The 20278-nt window shown below is 41.3% G+C and overlaps 2 protein-coding genes and 1 long non-coding RNA gene across 4 annotated transcripts in view; 1 reads left to right on the top strand and 2 right to left on the bottom strand.

The window, feature by feature from the left end:
* mpp2a (MAGUK p55 scaffold protein 2a) overlaps positions 1–1605 on the bottom strand; it is a 43804-nt gene extending 42199 nt beyond the window's left edge. The window contains exon 1 of one of the 2 annotated variants that reach the window (XM_077734805.1): positions 847–1605. In XM_077734805.1, the coding sequence (XP_077590931.1) occupies positions 847–901 (55 nt within the window). In that variant the 5' untranslated portion in view covers positions 902–1605. The remainder of the gene's footprint in view (positions 1–846) is intronic. The other variant, XM_077734807.1, reaches the window with a different exon arrangement.
* LOC144208791 (uncharacterized) lies at positions 644–18700 on the top strand. Its single transcript, XR_013328922.1, has 3 exons — positions 644–2059; positions 11704–17935; positions 18220–18700. It is a non-coding gene; the product is annotated as an uncharacterized LOC144208791 (long non-coding RNA).
* On the bottom strand, positions 2785–11248 carry tmem97 (transmembrane protein 97). Its single transcript, XM_077734808.1, has 3 exons — positions 11025–11248; positions 6719–6863; positions 2785–3251 (listed from the first exon to the last, which is right to left on the bottom strand). Exons 1-3 carry the CDS (start codon positions 11136–11138, stop codon positions 2974–2976), a joined length of 537 nt encoding a protein of 178 aa, XP_077590934.1. The 5' UTR covers positions 11139–11248; the 3' UTR covers positions 2785–2973.
* Positions 18701–20278: the final 1578 nt, after the last annotated feature.

Genomic DNA, 20278 nt, shown 5'->3' with positions numbered 1-20278 from the left:
CCTGTTAATACATTAATATGTATGACTGGCTACAAAAATCTTATATAGACTTCAGTATCCTGATGTGAATCAGCACGAACGAGAAAGAAGACTTAAATACACTTTATTAATGTGTGACACAAAAAAAATAGACTTTTACATCAATTACGTAATCAGGAAAGAATGGACTGTGCATAAAACAGTTTAAAAATAACTATTATACATGATTAGCATTGTACTCAGAAATTGCCTCTTCCATGTTCATTTTGCATTGCAGCAAGGGGGTCTCTGGAGCTAATGATTTCCTAAACTCAGTTTGAACTTTCCACACTTGGCTGAGTTTAGCAAATTAGATGGTGTAGAAGGCGTGGACTCTGTGAAAATGTCATTTTTGGTTGTGTTGCATTTTCTTTCCTTTTTTTCTCATTTTCTCATCTTTTGATTTGAAGTGTTCTTTCACATTGTAAACACACACATTGGAGACTAGCACAAAGAAACCAAGTCGCAAAGGCCACAGAACAACAAAGCAAAAAGCACAAAGCAAAGTACTGTGGTTCCTCGACATACAAGCGCCCCGACATACGAGCAATTCGAGATACGGGTAAAATTTCGAACAAATAATTATCTCAAGATACGAGACAAAATTCGTTATACAAGCAGACAACGAATGCGAGATGCTGCTCATTAGAACATCATGGGCACTGTCTGTTATGATCGCGCTGCTTCGTTGTGGCGCAATCGGGAAAGGAGTTGGACCCAGTCACGGGCAAGCAGGATGAGGAGAGGCAATTGGCTTCAAAGTAACATCTTTAATAACTCAGAAGGGATCTTGCAAAACAACGAGAACTTGCAAAACGGAGGCAATACCAAACCAGAAACAGGAGAACGAGAGGTATCGAGGAGAAAGGTAGCGTGACTGCATGGCTCTTGAATCCACGCAGTGACATCCAGGAACATGCGGGAATTGTGCAGGAGCTTGCAGGAGTATACAGGAGACCCACAATAATAAAACTAATTCGTGTTTAAATACCAAGTCAGGAGGTAATCACAGATTGATTGCAGCTGCCCTGCCTCTACGGCAGGCCAGGGGGGACAAAACGGGGCGCCCCTGACACTGTCACTCTCCCCGCAACTCCCTCTTTGTAAAATCTCGGCGAGCATTGGGCGTAGCGTTGCATTTTTTCAGTGTTTTTTTTCCTGTTAGTCATTGGGAGGCAATCGCTAATACAAGAGTTATATATGCTACTTCTCGGATTTTTTTTCTGTCACACAGAGCGAATGGCGTAGCGATCTCTAGTATGAGGAGTATATATTACTCCTCGTTGGCAAGTGGTCATGAGTTATACTATTGTGAGGACATGTGTGTATCATTTTGGGAATATTTTAAAGGGAATAAAAAAGCAAACATCTAGGTTTCTTTTAAAAGTCAGTGTGGAGGCGGGGCAAAAACAGACAACCCGGGAGAAGAAAGGTATCAAAATGTCAAACAAAATTAGAATTAGGTTTAGTGTTAGGTTTGATTAAACTTATTTTTGAGTGTCTGCATCGTAATCCAAGTTATATTTAAATGTGTTTATATTACATTACGAGCGCTTTGCCGTGCAAATAGCCCCTCTCCCTCTCCCCCCTTCGCAATCCGTATAACTTTAGTACTATTAAACACATTTTAGTAATTTTAAACCACTAGTTATGTGTTACTTTTTTAATAGATGGTGAATTATAAGAAATAAAAAAAATCCAATCCAATATCCTGTTTCGACCCGGAACGAATTAACTTCGTATCACCAGGTACCTCTGTATATGGGATCATTAAGAATCAAAAAATCAAATAATTCAGACAGGAAAGCAGCAAAAACACAAAACGAGCAAGAGCAGACGGAGCTACCGCTACCGGCTGCCATCTTGGTTTCAGTACCAAAAACGGATAATGTTGTACAGTTGGATAAAACTGGAACCACACACAGGAAGTCTTCCACAAGATGGGGAACTTCTGCAGACCTACCGAGGTTTAAAATATGCAGTCTCTCTGAAGAATCAACAGTAGCAGAGTAGAACTCCTCGACCCTGTTGACCCGGCATGGTAAGTGCCGACAGCTCTTCCACCTTATCCCATAATGGAATGGTTTGTCTGAAGCATCCCTTCTTCTCCCGGCACTTTTGTCCAGCTCCTAATTTCCAGCGGCATTGAAGTGTTGCTCCCTCTGCTGCGTATTGTTCACAGCTAGTCTCATGTGTATGACAGCGTAGCATGGCTGAATGGCTCCAAAAAAGAAGTAGCAAAAAGAAGCCAGGCTAACAGAACAAAGAATGTTGTGAAAACATTAAAGTAAATAGACCTTCCTTTAGTTTGGTTAATCCCCACTTCCGGTTCAAGTATATCTTAGCATTGCTATGATTACACAAACCGAAGCGAGTTTGTGGAAAGTAAGGAAAGTCCGGGAAAATACGGCAACAGTGATGAACAAAAAAAAACATCATTGGCAAAAAATTGTGAATCCGTATGACTTTAACACTACGGCCATAGTGTCTATTTTTTCCTCACAAATCAGTTTGATTTACACGATCCTTTTAGAATGACAGGTGTGGCCCTGGAAGAGAGCCTTGTCTACAAAGCTTTTGCCAACACTAAATCATATTCATAATCATAAGTCTAATAATTCCTTCAATAAAAGGCTTTATTTTTTTCGCTTCATATAATTTTATTAATTGTTTATATTTTTATAACATTGTTAAAACAAGGCTCACATTAAAATATCAAACTGTTGACTTTTTTCTTCGTATGAAACTTTCAAAATCACCATAGCATACCATGAAGAAATGTACTTTATTCAAAAATACTTTGATATATAATCCTCCATTTGCCACGGTTGAGAAAATAAGTCATGTCTTGTCAAAGAAATTTTGGTCATAGTTGAAAGTCAATGGGTGAGTGACAACTTTTTTTCACCAATTTTGGAACTTTGCTATACAGGAGATACAGGAGGTCTGGTAACACTATATTTTTTTCTTCACTTTGTTAGAAAATGTACTCTCAAAATTGGTGGAAGAATTGTATGTGGTTGACAGCATCATAGTGAGGAGTAGCATAACAGGGACAAGCAAGTATGGAGCATAGATAAATACAAGCGTCCAACGTTCCTGCCGTGTCACTGAAAGCCAGGAGCTTTCAGTAGTTTGGTCATATAAGAAAATGTGTGAAAGAATCGGGACCAATGTGGTGGCAACATGCGTTGAATAAATGATGGCTGGAGTCCTAATCCATCGACAGCTCCCTGAAAAAGAGGAATATTTTGACAATTATGTCTTTCAAAATATTGCAGAAAACCTCTGGATCGCAAATGTTAATTTTTAAATTAATAGAGAATTTGCAGATTCGGATGACATATTAATAAAAACAGCCCCCTATCAAGATATTTGGACTGCAAAGAATTGGAAAAAACAGCATTTGTCTGCAAAACAGTCGTCATATCATGAGCTATGAGGATAATGCTTTTCGGGACCGAACTCGTATGTCAATTTACTCATATCTCAAATCAACGTTTATTATAGAAATGAACTAAATACAAATGTATCCGTTCCCACCCTCTGGAAAAAAACACCAAAAACAGGACATTACAATGGAAAAACATTTGTATTGGTTGTAATCCACCATCTAATAATTAGTGGTTATGATTTTAAAGATTTTTTCTGTGCTTAATATCAATTGTCATCATCGCCTTTTCATCTCACTACCCTTCATTGCACTGGCTTGCTTTAGAACCAGTTTTTCGCTCAATTGTGCACTAACGCAAAAAACACGGAAAAAATGTGTTCGTAGAGATCTTTGGTGAGAAGGAAATCATAAGCAACCTCATGCATCTTGGCCACCTAGCTGTCTCGTATGCTCGTATCTCAAAATGTGTGTCGTATCTCAAGGCAAATATTTGCTCGGAATTTTACTCGTATCTAAAATTGCTCGTTTTTTGGGGCACTCGTATGTTAAGGTATTATTCAAAGTCACATGCCTCATTAGAGGACTTTTGTTAACTTCACCAGGTATACATAGTGTTTTTCTATTGATTGTCAATGAAAGCATACTAAAGTTAAAAGAATAGCCTGAGAGGGTGCTGGCGTCAGAAAAAAAAAATTATCCAATCGTTCATCGGTCCAAGTACCGTATTACCTCGCAAATAAGCCGCTTTTGGCGGACAAAATATGACTAAATCGAGGGTACGGCTCATATGTGCCTAAAAACAGACATGCACGAACATGCAACTTGGCGCCGCCATTACAATGTGACGTCATGACGCATGGCGCCGTCCGTGACGAAAGACGCAAGAAAATGCGGCCATTGATTTCAGAAATTATTAACAGATAAAACACTGAACAAAATTTATTTTGACATATATTAATGAAATTCCTGTCATTGCTGGCTCGGGGGACGCCCATCTTAGCGAGGTCGGGGTGCGGCCATCTTAGCGAGGTCGGGGCATGGCCATTTTAGCGAGGTCGGGGCGCGGCCATTTTAGCGAGGTCGGGCGCGGCTATTTTAGCGAGGTCAGGGCGCGGCCATCTTAGCGAGGTCGGGGTGCTGCCGTCTTAGTGAGGTCGAGGCGCTGCGCCTACTTTTTTTTGCCAGGCGCGGGAAGCCTTGATTTTGAAATAAAACAAAAAAGAACATCAACACTAAGTGTTAATGGTAATATGTACCAGGGAGTCGCAACTACCACAGCAGAAAAATTCAGTCAATGAGGAACCAGACACACACTGCAAGTAGCATTCAATTATAATTCATTTACAGCAAAGTCCATTAAAACATGGACTACGGGACGACACAGGGGAAGCAAAAGATACTTACGGGGCACCCTCAAATAAAAAAGGTAAAAAGACCACCCTCCAGGAGAGGTGTTCGAATGAATACCCACAAAAATACAGGAAATAAGGCCTAAGGCTGCCACTGTCAGAACTGATGTGATAAAAGTCTAGAGAGGGCAATAAACTACATGTGTAAGTGCAACATACTACATGTATACCCCGGGGTATATACACTTATCTCAAGTCCCGCCATGCATCCCAAAATTATTAACTTCATCAACATAAATACTAAATATAACAATGAATAGCGTAGATGAGATGTAGCTGGGGCAAACAAAACTTACTTATATCTAAACAATAAGTGCTACCTAAAGAAAGTAAGGACTCCACAGCCTGAGCATCTACAATCACAGGGAGACGAGCCTGGAACTGAAAAATAAGAGGGTTTAAATCAGGAAGGACAGGAAATAGATCTTGATTGGAGGAGAGATGATTGGGAAGTAGTCACAGCTGTGTTGGCCTGGGCAGGGATTTGCCACAGGGTGGAGCCACAGCTCCATGTACCTGCAGAAGAAAAACAAACCTCACACAAAACAACACACCCTACTACATAGTGGGTACACAGGCTGACACCTGTAGCACTAAGCTAACTCACTAATGTTGATTTTTTTTGTTCGAAATGACAACTACTTGAGAAATATGAACCATCGAAAGTATTCAGATATTTTGACATTAGAGGCAATATGGCTGCCACAACTAAAACTTCTGGTAGGAAAAATGTAATTTTTGTAGTTAGAAAGCATCAGGTTCTCATCAAAATAAACATTTATTTTTCAAATTGAATAATTTGATCCTTTGCATTTACAAAAACAGGCATATTAACTTCCTTATGATATTGACCCTAATAATGTGCTTTTGATTCATACTGTATCTTACAAATACCACGCATGATGATTTTTCTTAAGATTTGCCCTTCAAGTAAGACATTTGTACTCCCCATTAAAACCATGAACATGAAGGTGAAAATTGGGAATCAGGGGGCGGCTTATACATGAAAAAATGTAAAAAAATCAACATTTTTAAGGCAATTTTAAGGGTGTGGCTTCTATGCGCGGGCAGATTATATGCGAGTAAATATGGTAGTTAGTGCAGCCAATTGCCTGATCGTAAAGTACCATATTTTCTTGCATATAAGCCGCAATTTCTCAGGTATAAGCCGCCCCTTGATTCACACTTTTCTCTCCCTCATTTTCAGAACGGCTTTATCCTCATTAGGGTCATTATATGTCTAGAACAAATTTCATACAAAATGTGTATACTTTTAAAGGCTTTAGGGGAGACCTGGGTAATATGATCCTCGAGGGCCACTGTGGGTGCATGTTTTTGTTCCAACCGATCCAGAACAGACAGTTAAACTAATTAGATTTCTGCTGAAAGACGAAGCTCCTCCTGACTGCAACCCACTGATTACACTTCTAGTACACCAGATTGGTGGAAAGGTTTCCTCTTATGAGTTGGAACGAAAACCTGCACCCACTGCACCATTGAGGAATTAATTGCCCAAGTCTGTTTTAGGGGGTATAATTCTGGATCGTATGAAAATGTATGCTAATTAAATGTAAAATGGTTTTACTTCCAAAGCACTTCTTTAACAAATTAATTTCCTAAATAGTTGTACCACTTTATTTTGCCCCACTGTATGTGCTATATTTTGATATACCCATATGGCGCCTGATGTGTTGCACAGGCCACACATTGCAGGCACACAAGACACTCACACTTTCAGGACAACAAATACCAACAGCCTCCTAGACTTGAATAAACATTATTATTATTTGATTTTTCTAAAGGTGAAGGCAGATGGCAATAATATATTTTTTATGATTTGTTATGAATGAACTGCAACACTACATTTAGGTGAGAGTAGATGATTTGATAAACTCACCTTTGAGGAAAGCGTATGCTGCAATTGGAAAAAACGGCAATTGCAGCAAAGCCTCACAAACGATTAAAGACTTGAACCACTCTGGAGGGTGCAGGAGCAATGGGTCATTAAACTCATTTGAATACCACTTCAGTAGGTTTTTTAGCTGAAAGGAAAGAAGCCATTTTAAAAGAATTAATCAAAAGGGACTGAAATTGTTTTGATCTAATCTTATATATATACACACACACAAATATACACACACATTCATATACCTATACACACATACATATACATATACACACATACATATACATATACCTATACACACATACATATACATATACACACATACATATACATATACACACATATACATACATACACATATACACACATACATATACATATACACACATACATATACACACATACATATACACATACATATACATATACACATACATATACACACATACATATACACACATACATATACACACATACATATACATATACACACATACATATACATATACACACATACATATACACACATACATATACACACATACATATACATATACACACACATACATATATACACACACATAAATTTACACACATATACACGCATACATATGCATATACACACACATATACACGCATACATATGCATATACACACACATATACACGCATACATATGCATATACACACACATACAGACGCTCCCCTACTTACGAACGAGTTACGTTCCGACCGATTGTTCGTAAGATGAATTTGTTCGTAAGTTGCATCAGTGCTATATTTTGTATTATAATTTATGTTTAAGGCCTATAAAAGTATATTGAGGTTTTATTTAAGTGCATTTGTATGTTTAAGGCTTGTATAAGTAACCTGCATTGGTTTTTACTGAAAAAAACATTTAATACAATGGAGAGAATCCGTACAGTACTGTATACATACTACGTATGTTAGAGAGAGAGAGATTTACTAGAAACTGTTTGAAAGAAGCGATCTAACTCTCTTCGAATATTTTTCGACATATGCCATATGCGCAGAAATGTTCGTAACACGAATGTTCGTAATTAGGGGAGCGTCTGTATACATATACACACATACACATACACACACATATACACACACCCACACACATACACACACCCACACACATACGCACACATACGCACACACCCACATACCCACATACACACCCACCCACTCACACACACACATAGTGTACCGCGACATACAAGTTTTTCGAAATACGAGTAAAATTTCGAGCAAATAATTATCTCTAGATACGAGACAAATTTCAAGATACGAGAAATCCAGTTGGCAAAGACATGAGGCGGTTTATGATTTTTTTTGCCGCATCTCTTTCATGTATAACAGATGTCTACAAGCACTGGGCGTAGTGTTGCATTTTTCCAGTGTTTTTTTTCCCGTCACTCAGCGCGAATGGCAGAGTGACCGCTAATACGAGGAGTAAATATTATTTCTCGTTGGCTGCTCACAAGAACATCAGGGGCACTGGCTGTCTCCCCGCAACTCCCTAATGTAATTTCTCTGGTCGCAACTCCCTCTTTGTAATGTTTTTGCAAGCACTTGGCGAAGGGTTGCATTTTTTCAGTGATTATTCCCTTCTAGCCCGTTAGCTTCTGTTGGCGGAGCATTCACTACTACAAGACTACTTCTCGTTGGCAAGTGTTCGTGCGTCAGCAGTGGTGTGCAGTCAAGGCTTTCAAGGCATTCTCTGATGGCCAAAGCATTATCTCAATCATAGACTGATGTTAATTATAGGCTGTCCCTGAATAATTAATGAATAAATCCAAATAGCCTGTTAGCTTCCTCCCATTGCTTTCCCCCTGGTTGCACTGCTTCCAGATGTGTTTTCATATTGAAGCATTTAACAAATCACATTTCAGACATTAGTTTAGCATTTGTTGCCAGAGTCAGAAATCTGCCTCAAGGCCCTCACAATCAGTTCTGCAGGCTTGGCTGCATTAAGACTGTTGCTTTAACCAATCAGAATTTGATTTGGTGACACCAAGGCCTCCTCGCAGGCATAGGAACGTCATTGCCTTCTTGCAGGCGTAGGAATAAGTCATTGCCTTCTCGCAGGCGTAGGGATACATCATTGCCTTCTAGCATGCGTAGGGATATGTCATTGCCTTCTCACAGGCGTAGGGATACGTCATTGCCTTCTCGCAGGTGTAGGGATACGTCATCGCTTTCACCAACTATGATAAGCTAGTTATAGAGTAGGCAGGTTAAAGCCAAAGTGAGCCAGCCAGAGATCGCAACCACCACCCACAATGGCCGATGGAAGAAAACAAATGGATTTGGTTGCAGATTTGCTGACAAAACCATTTTCCAGACGGTCTTTTCCAGAAAAAATGTACATCATTAAGAAAGTGAGGTCAACTCTGAAGCTAGCACGCCTGTCACAACTGGGTAAAAGGTTTGTCCGCCACTTTCAGTTCACTAACTACGAGCGCTACCCCTAGCTCACGGGCTCCGAGGAACACAGCAAATTGTATTGCTGGGAGTGCATGTTATCTGCCAACGATCAACATGGTGTTTGGAGCAACGCTGGATTTGCAAATTTAACTTGTTTAACTAAAGCAGCAACGAGACATTAAAGCACTGCCGGATACTTACAAGCAAAGGTGCTCTCCAAAACTTTTGGCGAAACCCGAGTGGAGTTACAGTTCAGCAAACAAGTGCGCAGGGAAACGGAGCGCCACAACGAAAAGGTAAAGAAAATAGGGAAATGTTAAAAAGTTTGATAGACTGTGTAAACTTTCATTTTGGGGACACGATGAAAGCGCTGCAACCCCAAACAAAGAAAATTACGTGGAACTTTCTCTCATTGCTGAGAGGAACACGGATTTACGTTACCACCTGTCCACTAATAGTGTTTAGTGGCACGTTGGGCAAAATACAAAACAACCTGATCACTGCTATTGCTGAAGTGATGGAGGAAGAGATGAGAAGGGGAATAAACGTACTGGTTTTCTCTGCAATGGTGAATGAGTCTGTGCGGTGTGCAGATGGATTTAAAGCACATTTTTTGCTTCACACATTTAATGGCGTTTTTGAGCATTCAGACGTGCTTTTTTCAATACTACAGAACAACAAACTGGATGTACAGCTTTGTCTTGCAAGAGTAAAGGTGTTTTGTGGCACAGTTGAGCGAGAGAGGAGCCGACATGAGGAAATCTACGAGGCCACTGAACGCAGTGCAGGTGCTCCAAGCACACGAAGAGGTGAAGCGCAAGATTCTCGCGCGCACTACCACCAACTCCACGACAGGATTCTGGACAATATCATTTGCCAGACACTGACCAGATTTCAAGACTACAAAACACTGATGTTTCTCTCCCTCCTCGACCCACGGAAGTTTCGGGAATACCAGAAAACTTTCTCACATGCAGCCTTCTCCATCTTAACGAAGAGCCACAGAGCACTTCTTGATCTGCCTAAGAACAGAAATCATTGTATGCTATGGATGATTTTGCAGGAAAATCTCCCATTGATCTACTTGACTTCCTTCAGCAGAAAAATCTGAGTGAGAGCATGCAGCGGCTGTTCACATTTGTGTCCACTGCTTCTGTCGAACGGACATTTTCAGCCTTAAATAGAATAAAAACTTATGCCAGAAATACAACAGGACAGACTCAACGTTCAGCATTAGCTTTGATGGCGATAAAAAAGAACTTCTCGATGGACCTGAAAATCACGGGTAATCTGTACGACAGAGTAATTGAATTTCTTGAGGAAATGAGGATGGATTTTGTGTAGAAATAAAATATTTTTGGTGAGTAATGTGTGTCTATTTTCCTTAATAATATTGAATTTTTTGGGGTTATTATTGATTATTTTTATGTGTCACAGCTGTAGCTGTAGTAAAGGTTTTATAACTATAAAATCCTTATTGAATTGGAATGATTCTCACATAGCACCACTGAAGGCCTCGGTGTGAAATGCACGGCCCGCCACTGTCGTGCATTATCCTATTGTGAGGACATTTTCGTGCATCATTTTTCGGAACATTTTGAAGGGAAAACAAAAGCAAATCCCATTGATAGTAAAAGTGAAGGTGGAAGCGGGGCAGACAGCCAACCCGGCCGGGAGAACAAATGTATAAAAATGTAAAACAAAATTAGAATTAAGTTTAGTGTAAGGTTAGATAAAATATATTTTAAGTGCGTCTGCATCGTAATCTAAGTTCATTTAAATTAGTTTGTTATATTACGATTCGCCGTTGCAAAAATTCTCCCCCGCTCGGGTCAAGAGGCAAGTGCAAGCTATTTACTTACAGTTTGAGGATACAGACATGCTGGTAGAACAAGTTGTAAGTCGATAAATAAGGTAATAGGGATGTGCGATATGAAGTAGAAAAAAAATATTATCTCTAAAAAACGAAGCCCCATTATCCTGTCTAACCTGGAAAGTCTATGCAAACTAAATGAACGTGGTAACTCGTTGACACTCAAACCCGGAATTAAATCGGGTGTTTTCTACGGCGCATTGGGCGGATTACGTCATTTCCTCTCGAACGACTACAATAGCTGCAATATCCTGATGGGGTCGCCACTTCGTTTAAAATGCCCCTTTCCTGTCCTGAAATATCCTCCGGAACAAGGTTGAAAAACACTGAGAAATTTGACTCCATCCAACAGTTTTTGGGGGTTGTTTCAGTGTCTCTATTGAAAACAACAATCTGATTTACCTCGTGGAAATTGGTTTACCTGCTCCCAAACCTATGACAGATCTCAATCATATACATGTTATAATATACTTTTATGAATCCTGCGGAGACCTGCTCCATGTTCAGACACGGGGATAAAGAAAACGTAGAAAATACAGATCTGCTTATAAGTACAAGCCTGATTCATTTGTGCTTCTCTATAAATGATGAAAATGATTCTGAATTTCCATTTTTTGCTCAAGAAATACATTTTCCCATTCATTGATATCTTTATTTTTTTTGGACAGTAGAAATGTTGGAGTAAGTGTGCTCACATTTGACATTTACGAACCCCGAAGGACAGAGATCTGCATCCCGGCTTCCACCACTTCAACCTGATGCCCTCTGGATGGCGCTACAGAGCTATAACAGCCAAGACAGACTCAAGGACAGTTTCTTCCCAAGAACTGTCACCGTACTTAACTCGAGTTCTGCACCTAGGACCTAATCAAGACTCTTTACTACTGTTTATACTACTTATTTATTATGTTGACCACTTATTTATCTATTACTATTTTGTGAATATTAATTTATCATTACTATTTAGTGATTATTTATCATTACTATTTAGTGATTTTTCATTACTATTTAGTGATTATTTAATGAACATTAGTTCATATTGATTTTCTATGTGTTTGCGTGTTTTTGGCTGCGTCCATAGATTCAGCGAGTGGGGCGACTTTGCACTGAACGTCTTCAAAACATCCTGGACTTCAGACGGAACAAGCCCGCTCGGCTCTGCTTACCTCACTTTGACTACTTATTTATTTATTATTTATTGTTTGTTTAGTTATTATTTGTTTATCATTACAGTAATACCTTGACATACAAGTGCTCCGACATACGAGGAGTTTGAGGTACGAGTAAAACTCCAAGTAAATATTTACCTTGAGATGCGAGATAAATTTTGAGATACGAGCATTCGAGACCACCAGGTGGCCAGGCCGCGAGAGTCTCTTCATGATTTCAGTGCACTGTCTTTTTTGGCGCATCTCCCACATGCAAAGATTTGTACGAGCACTGGCCGGAGCATTGCATTTTTTCCGAGTTTGTTTTGCGTTAGTCAGTGCAAAAATTAAGAGAAACAATGGATTAAAGCAAGCCGGTGCAATGAGGGGTATTGGGAAGAAAAGGCGTATGATGACAATCGATATTAAGCACAAAATTATCAAAAAACTTTAGTCGTTTACGCATGATAGAACTTTAGTCGGGCTCGCCTGCTTAATTTGCGAAACATGAAGTGGGGTGGATGTAGAGCTGCATGGGTTTATCACTCGTCTGATCTCATACGGTCCGATGAAGCAGTGGGACAGCTTGCTTCTGGGCAGTGATGTAGGCTGGTGCGGGGGCGAGACGGCGATTGGCTTGTCTCTAGTTGCGGGTGGAGGAGCATTGCTGCGCAGGCTTGGTCCTAGATACGGGCACATTTGGCCAGGTGTGACTTTCCCGTTGTAGTGTTTGTTGGCGTTTGCATCCAATGAGCCCTATTTAAATGGCCTCAGAGAAGTCCCCAGCAGTAGTCAGTCATAATCACTCACAAGAAGTTAAGAGACCATGCTATTGTTGTACCCGTGATTTTCCACGGGGTGGTAGTATTTCGCCTTTAAAAGACGGGTGAAATAATCAGACAGGTCCTTTGTTGTATTTCAAACCAACTTAGAGAAATGTCTGAATAGCCCGTTATTATACTATACCAAGGTCTATGACCATTGGTTAATCATTACGTCATCGCCCCGTGTTTAACGCATGCTAGCGGCATGAGTCCCTTTTTAACTTAACACCTGCACTCATGTATAACATCAACTACTTCACCCTGTCACACTCTCCCCCACAAAAACAAATGTCGTCCCGACATTAATATGCTCCCAAACATTTCCACTTTGGTGAGCCGATGCTCATTAAAGTCCAGGCGGCACGGGCCACAGTTCAAATATAATCCACAACTCGTACGGTCCACGTTTTACTGGATGGCACAGTAATCACAGTCCATAACAGTCCATAACAGTCCATAACAGTCCATAACAGTCCATAACAGTCCATGACAGTCCATGACAGTCCATGACCGCATCATGCACGTCGTCCTTGTAGGTTCAAGCTTGTTGGAGTCCAAACAAAAAAGGTGGCTGCAGGTAATATGGATGCAGGTGTACTAACCAAGGGGCCACTCCTGGTGCAGGGTAAACAGTTAGCCGCTCCTGCGGTGACTGTGTACTATAACAGGAGGGGATTCCAAGATGGTCATAGGTCGTACGTCGTGGTGGGTGTCTCTCCCTTCTCGGCCGTTCATCAGTCAGCGCCTCAGGTTCCGTCACGGCGGTTGGCGGGGAAGTCTCTGATAACTGCTCATCACTAGGACCTTCAAGAGGAGGGTTTGCTCCCTCACCAGGCAGGTCCTCCAGCTGATGGTCCTCTTCTACTTGTACTGGTCCGGAAGCAGGGCCCCTCACTTCGTGTGTCTGGTCCACAGGCAGTGGCCTGTGCTCCGGCTCCATCTCTTGGGTACCTCTCTCATTTAGCTGGCGTAGCTCATAGTGGAAGTCATCTTCGTCATCGCTTTCTTTGTCTGACTCCTGATGAGATGCCGGCTGCTGTTTCTTTCTCGGCGTCCTCGTGCCGATTTTCCCTTCTTCTGGTGTTATCTCAACGGGCAAATGGTCACAAGACATTAGTAGATTTCTGTGCAGAATTCTGGAACGATCTTTACCTCTTTCTGGCCTAACTTCATAAATTGGTAGGTCAGATCCCATTTGCTTCACCACTGTGTGAACTGTATCTTCCCAGAAGTCACGGAGCTTCCCAGGTCCTCCTCTTGGTGTCAGGTTTTTTATCAGGACGCGTTCTCCTGGTTGTAGCACAGAACTCTTCACTTTAGCGTCATAGTGCTTTTTACCTTTTTCTGCCGCTTTCCGTGCGTTCTCGGTGGCAATGGTGTACGCCTCCTCCATCCCTCGTCTCAATTTCTCCACATAGTCCTGCTGTCCATCTGTATCGGACCTGTTGCACAGTCCAAAGAGCATGTCCACTGGGAGCCTCGGCGATCTCCCGACCAGTAGATAAAATGGTGAATAACCTGTCACATCACAACGGGTACAGTTGTAAACATGCACAAGTTTATTCGAAGGCTCCTTCCAATTCGATTTCTGTGTCTCCGTCGGTTCTGGTTCAGTTTCATTTGTCCTTTTGCCAGCGGATTCAATATTTGAAGAGGAGCTCATTTCTTTTGCGTTCAGAGATTTAGCTTGTACGTTTCTTGATGTCCGAATGTCTGGTTTTGGTTTGACCTTTGGGAATCTACTTGTCTTTGTCTGTTGAGTAGGAATTGATTCACTAGATTTTTGACATTCAAGGGGAGACTTGTCAGTGTCTCTACCATATTGGGTCAAAGCTCTAGTTGATTCTATCTTTAACCTCTCATTCGCCTGTTCTTGTTCCCTTTCTTTCAAGAATGTAACTTTTTGCAGCTTCAATAATTCAAGCTCCTCTTTCAGTACTTCCTCCCTCTGGAGAGATGCCATAATCTCTCTTTCTGTTGCTTGCTTGGTCTGAAAAAGTTTCTCCTTCTCCACAACAAACATGTCCACCTGTTTCTCCAGAGCCATTTTCTCTTCTTGCAGTACGCTAATCTCATCAGTTTTCTGCTGCTCAGCTTGTTCAAACTGAAGTTCAAGATGGTCAATCTTTTTCTGAAAGGCTTCTCTCTGTTGCGATATGTCCTCTTCCAGTTTTTTGATGATGTGATCTTTAGATTGAACGATTTCATCAGTATGCAAGTTTTCTAGCGCCAAGAGTTTTTTCTGTTGGGCTATTTCCTCTTCATAAGATAAAAGTTTCAATTCTTTTGCCTCCACATCTGTTGCTGCCTTTGCTAAACAGCCAACTGTTTTGTCAAGCTGGTTCTTCAACTCTGCATTTTCGCACCGCAGATTTTCTCTCTCAGCTTTGTAAATTTCTATAGCTTCATTTCTCGCAGAGAGCTGCTCCAACAAATCTCTTCTTTGCTTATCGCTCTCTTCATTATGCCTAGCTTGTTCTTGTTTCATGGCTTCAAGGTCCCTCTTGAGAATTTTTTCGCGCTCAAGAGAGGCCAAGTGTTCACTATTTATTGCCTGCTTTGCCCCAAAAAGTCTCTGCCACCCCAGTCTTCTGTCTTCATACAACATCCTTATCCCCTCTTTTAATTTTAACCACTCAGACATACCTTTGTCCTCGTCTTTGAGTTCGTTCCTTTTTAGGTGGTTATAGATGTGACACAACAATGGCACTCGTGATATGCATTCCGGACTCCCTATGTTAAGGAAATCACATATTTCTAACAGGTCATTAACTGTTAGCTTGAAAAACATTTCTTCTACTTCCAGGCGTAACTGCTCCCGTTCCATTTCCATTTTCTCAACACAGTAGGAGTTTGGTTTATGATGCAAAAGTGTGAGCACTGAACTGGCACGTTTTTACCGTCTCTCTGATGATCTCTACTGGCCTCAGATGACGAGTACTCTGCCAACTTCACGTCCCTTTTCACCACAACGCCTCTCCTCACTGTCTTGTTCCTGGATGTGGTTGGTTCTGCTGGCTCAGCATTCAGTAGTCAGGTTGTGAATACTGGTCATCTAAGCAGCAATCCCAGCGGTGCCTCCAAAAATGTTGTACCCGTGATTTTCCACGGGGTGGTAGTATTTCGCCTTTAAAAGACGGGTGAAATAATCAGACAGGTCCTTTGTTGTATTTCAAACCAACTTAGAGAAATGTCTGAATAGCCCGTTATTATACTATACCAAGGTCTATGACCATTGGTTAATCATTACGTCATCGCCCCGTGTTTAACGCATGCTAGCGGCATGAGTCCCTTTTTAACTTAACACCTGCACTCATGTATAACATCAACTACTTCACCCTGTCACACTATGAAGCTCATTTCACTGGCACAATTTTCTAAGTCACCAAAATTGCAAATTCGTGTTGCTGTATGTATATTTTTGACCCAGCAGATTTGATCACTTTTTTGTCAACCCATAATAAAGTCATAAAAGAACCAAACTTGATGAGTGTTTTTTGTGACAAAGAAGTATCTGTTCCAATCACTCTATCAGAGAAAAATCTGAGTTGTAGAAATAACTGGAAACTCAAGAGATCCATGAAATTATGTTCTTCACAAGTGTTTGTAAACTTTGGACCACAACTGTATTACCTCTGCATTGTCAAAGGAGTAAATTACAAATCTGGTCACAACTTTGTATATTTCATTGCCTCTGATATTCACTCATGGGCCTCCTCTTCAAACTGTTGGACACCTCTTGATCATAATATCCAAGTATGATAACAATGGCAAGTATTGTAAGCATCAAGCCTGAGTTATCACAAATCGACTCAGATTGATCAGTTCTGAAATCTTATAATGCGTATAGATCACTACTGGATAGCCGAAATTAAATTGTTGACGCCTTCTTGTATGCATAAATAACAGCTGCTAGGCATTGATAGCATGGAGGCCAGCCCTTAACCACATTCTATAGCTTCATGCTATCGTAAGGTACAAGGTGTTCTCTCTCCGACCACTGCACGTCTGTACTGAATGTCAGATTTTAGTATTGTATATCATAACCAATTGATAGGTTTGTTAAAATGTGCTCAGAATTTTCCTCGTATCTCAAATTTCTCGTATGTTGGGATACTCGTATGTCAAGGTATTACTGTATTTTGCAGGATCAGCATGTTATTTCCTAGCACTAGCCAATACCAATGCCTGGGCTTTAAACCTCTTATCTGCACTTCTTCCAATACTATGCCTTGTGCCTTGTGGGCCCCACAAGGCACAGTGCTTTCCCTTCTCTCTCTCTACACATCAGACTTCAAATATAATACAGACACCTGCCACCTCCAGAAGTTCTCTGATGACACCGCTATTGTTGGACGAGTGAAGGACGGGAACGACCTGGAGTACAGGGGAGTCATCACAGCCTTTGTTGACTGGTGTAGGCTCTACATCAACACCAGTAAGACAAAGGAAATGGTCATCGACTTTCGGAGGACACCTCAAAAGACCACTCAGGTGAACATCCAGGGTAAAGACATTGAAATTGTGGTGAATTTGAAGTACCTGACTGTTCACCTCAATAACAAACTAGACTGGTCCACAAACAAACACGTTCAAGATGGCGGCGCGCTCGGGCGCAGCGGCTCATTGCTCTCCAGTTCGTTGGTTGAAAGGCAAGACACCCAATTTCACAACTTACTACGGACTGACTGTCGATATCCCTAAGAACATCCGGAGACCTCCAGGATCTCCGAGGATATCCAACCCCCCCAAAGTACGCCGTAGACGGCGAAGAGAAAGGAGGCAGGGGAGCGGATGTCGGGCGGCCATTGCGGTTGGGCTACGACAACAACCACTCCGAGCCCCGCTTCCTAGTATTTGACAAACGCCCGATCCATTGCCCACAATTTTTGGCGTGGATCTGCCTTCTACAGGCGAACTGAGGGAGGGTAAGTAAGAACACAGTGAGAGGTAAGTGATACATTTTATTCTTGTTAGCATCGGTGAGGCAACAAGAGGTGATGCGATGTTTCCATCGTGGCGGAGTGCTAACAAGTCTGAATATGTCAGTTAAGGGGTCTTGCCTGGGATGGCGGACCAGTGGAGAAGCACTATACAATTTCGTCATACGCAGCTGAGGGTATGATGACTACTAGGCTTTTTGTCAAGTCAATGATGACGACAATGCCTATGTCTGATTTTATTTTTTTTTATTTTTTATTTTTAAACATAGATGCCCTGTACAAAAGGGGCCAGAGCCGGCTCTACCTATTGAGGAGTCTACTGTCCTTTGGAGTGTGCAGGTCACTGCTGAGGACTTTCTACGACACTGTGGTGGCATCTACAGTGTTTTATGCAGTGATCTGTTGGGGATGCAGGAGCACGGAGAGGGACAAGAACAGGCTGAATAAGCTGATCAGGAGGGCCAGCTCTGTTCTAGGCTGTCCCTTGGACTCTGTGGAGGAAATGGGAGAGCGCAGGATGCTGACCAGGATGATGTCCATCACGGACAGCACCTCCCACCCCTTGCACGAGTCTGTGGAGTCCTTTCGAAGCTCTTTTAGCAATAGACAGCTGCACCCTCATTGCAGGAAGGAGCGCCTCCGCAGGTCCTTCCTCCCATCAGCTGTCAGGCTCTTTAACATTTTTTTTTGTGGGTTAGGACCTACCGAATTCGTATGCATGCGTATGTGTATTCATATATGTGCTTATATATATGTCAGGTTCATTAATAATTACCTTCGTCCGTAATTATCAATAACTGCAGGAAGACATCTTATTCAATTATTGACATTTAATTAAATAGAAATGGATACAACAGATAGCCTCCGAAGGGGAGAGTCAGCAAGTGTCACCTTACAACTTCCGAACGTCTCCTCGAATAGACGTTTTCGTCCCATTCTTATGGTCACAAGTTACAGAGTTGTTGATCATTCCATCACGTATGAGTAAAAACAACATCTGGGACTACAATAACAATCAAAGTATTTTACTAATAACAAAAACAGGGACTAGACCTAACAACATTTAGATTAGAGTAATTATACAACCTCCTTGACCTAAGAATCATATAATATAATCATAATCATATAATCGTTACATACAGAAAAACCCGAAGTGTACGGTTACATAACGATAACAATATTCTTGTTATTGTCCGAATAGCCCTGTCCTCGTCACCAAGGGCCCACCAAATCTCAAGGACCCAGATTGGGTGGATTGTTTGTATAACCATCCTGGAACAGGCTGTCTAGGTTAAAGATGACTTGGTGTGACCTCAAGACTTTTGAAAAACAGAAAGAGAATGATTTAACAAAGTAATGAATTAATACAAAGAAAAGAAAGAGATTGATTTAATAAAGAAATGAATTAATATAACTATTATAATAATAAAACAGAATAAACCCAACATTCCCCCGTTTTTATAATATGTATGTTATTAGTCATTTCTTAGTAATCACTAAATGGAAATGTCGGTGACTGCGATTTTATCCGCCTACTCCTTACTCCCATGGCTGGTCTGAAAGAGAAAAAACATAATTATATTCGTCCAATTGGTCCTCGGATTTACCGTACTCCTGGACCTCACTGCTTTCCCCAAACCGTCCCATAAGATACAACTCATGTACTTTAGAATTTGTAGGGGCAATTTCAGTAGTTATAAGTCGGCTTAGCAAGGAGCGCAAACAGGGGATACTACATCACCCACACAATGTTAGGATAGCGGTAATTGTGCCTATAGTCCAAATCTTTAGATTTTCCAAAGGTCTTATCCCACCAATCTGACAATGCGGACGTATCTACTCCAGAGTGCTCTTGCATATTGCGGTTCAGTGTTTGCAGGCCAGTAATGGCCCTGGTGAGAGATCCACTGGGTGACGCGTTGTTCGGTATGAAGGTGCAACATTGTTTTCCAAACATTGCACACACGCCCCCTGTTTCAAGGATCATATCCACCGCTATGCGATTCTGGAACGCCATCAGACTGGTAGCTGCCAGTTGTTCCTTCATGGCCACAAATCCCTGTTCAGTATAATTTCCAAGTTTTGAACATTGTAATGTAAGTAATTTATTCTATCCACATTTTTGTTTGGGGTGATTAGAAGGAAGATAGACTCCCAACCTGCTGCGATCTGATTAGCCAGCTTATACTCATCTGGTACGCCCCGGGGGATGCCAATCGCATCAATGTATGTTGGATCTCCTTCCCTCCATGCCTCTCGACGATGTCGGGAGGGTCGACCCTTCACCTCCGAATTCTGAGCCGCCAATTGTATCTCCTCCACTGTGGA

The sequence above is a fragment of the Stigmatopora nigra genome, chromosome 15 (assembly GCF_051989575.1).
Source record: "Stigmatopora nigra isolate UIUO_SnigA chromosome 15, RoL_Snig_1.1, whole genome shotgun sequence".
NCBI classification, from domain to species: domain Eukaryota; kingdom Metazoa; phylum Chordata; class Actinopteri; order Syngnathiformes; family Syngnathidae; genus Stigmatopora; species Stigmatopora nigra.
This window is presented reverse-complemented; position numbering and strand designations above follow the sequence as displayed.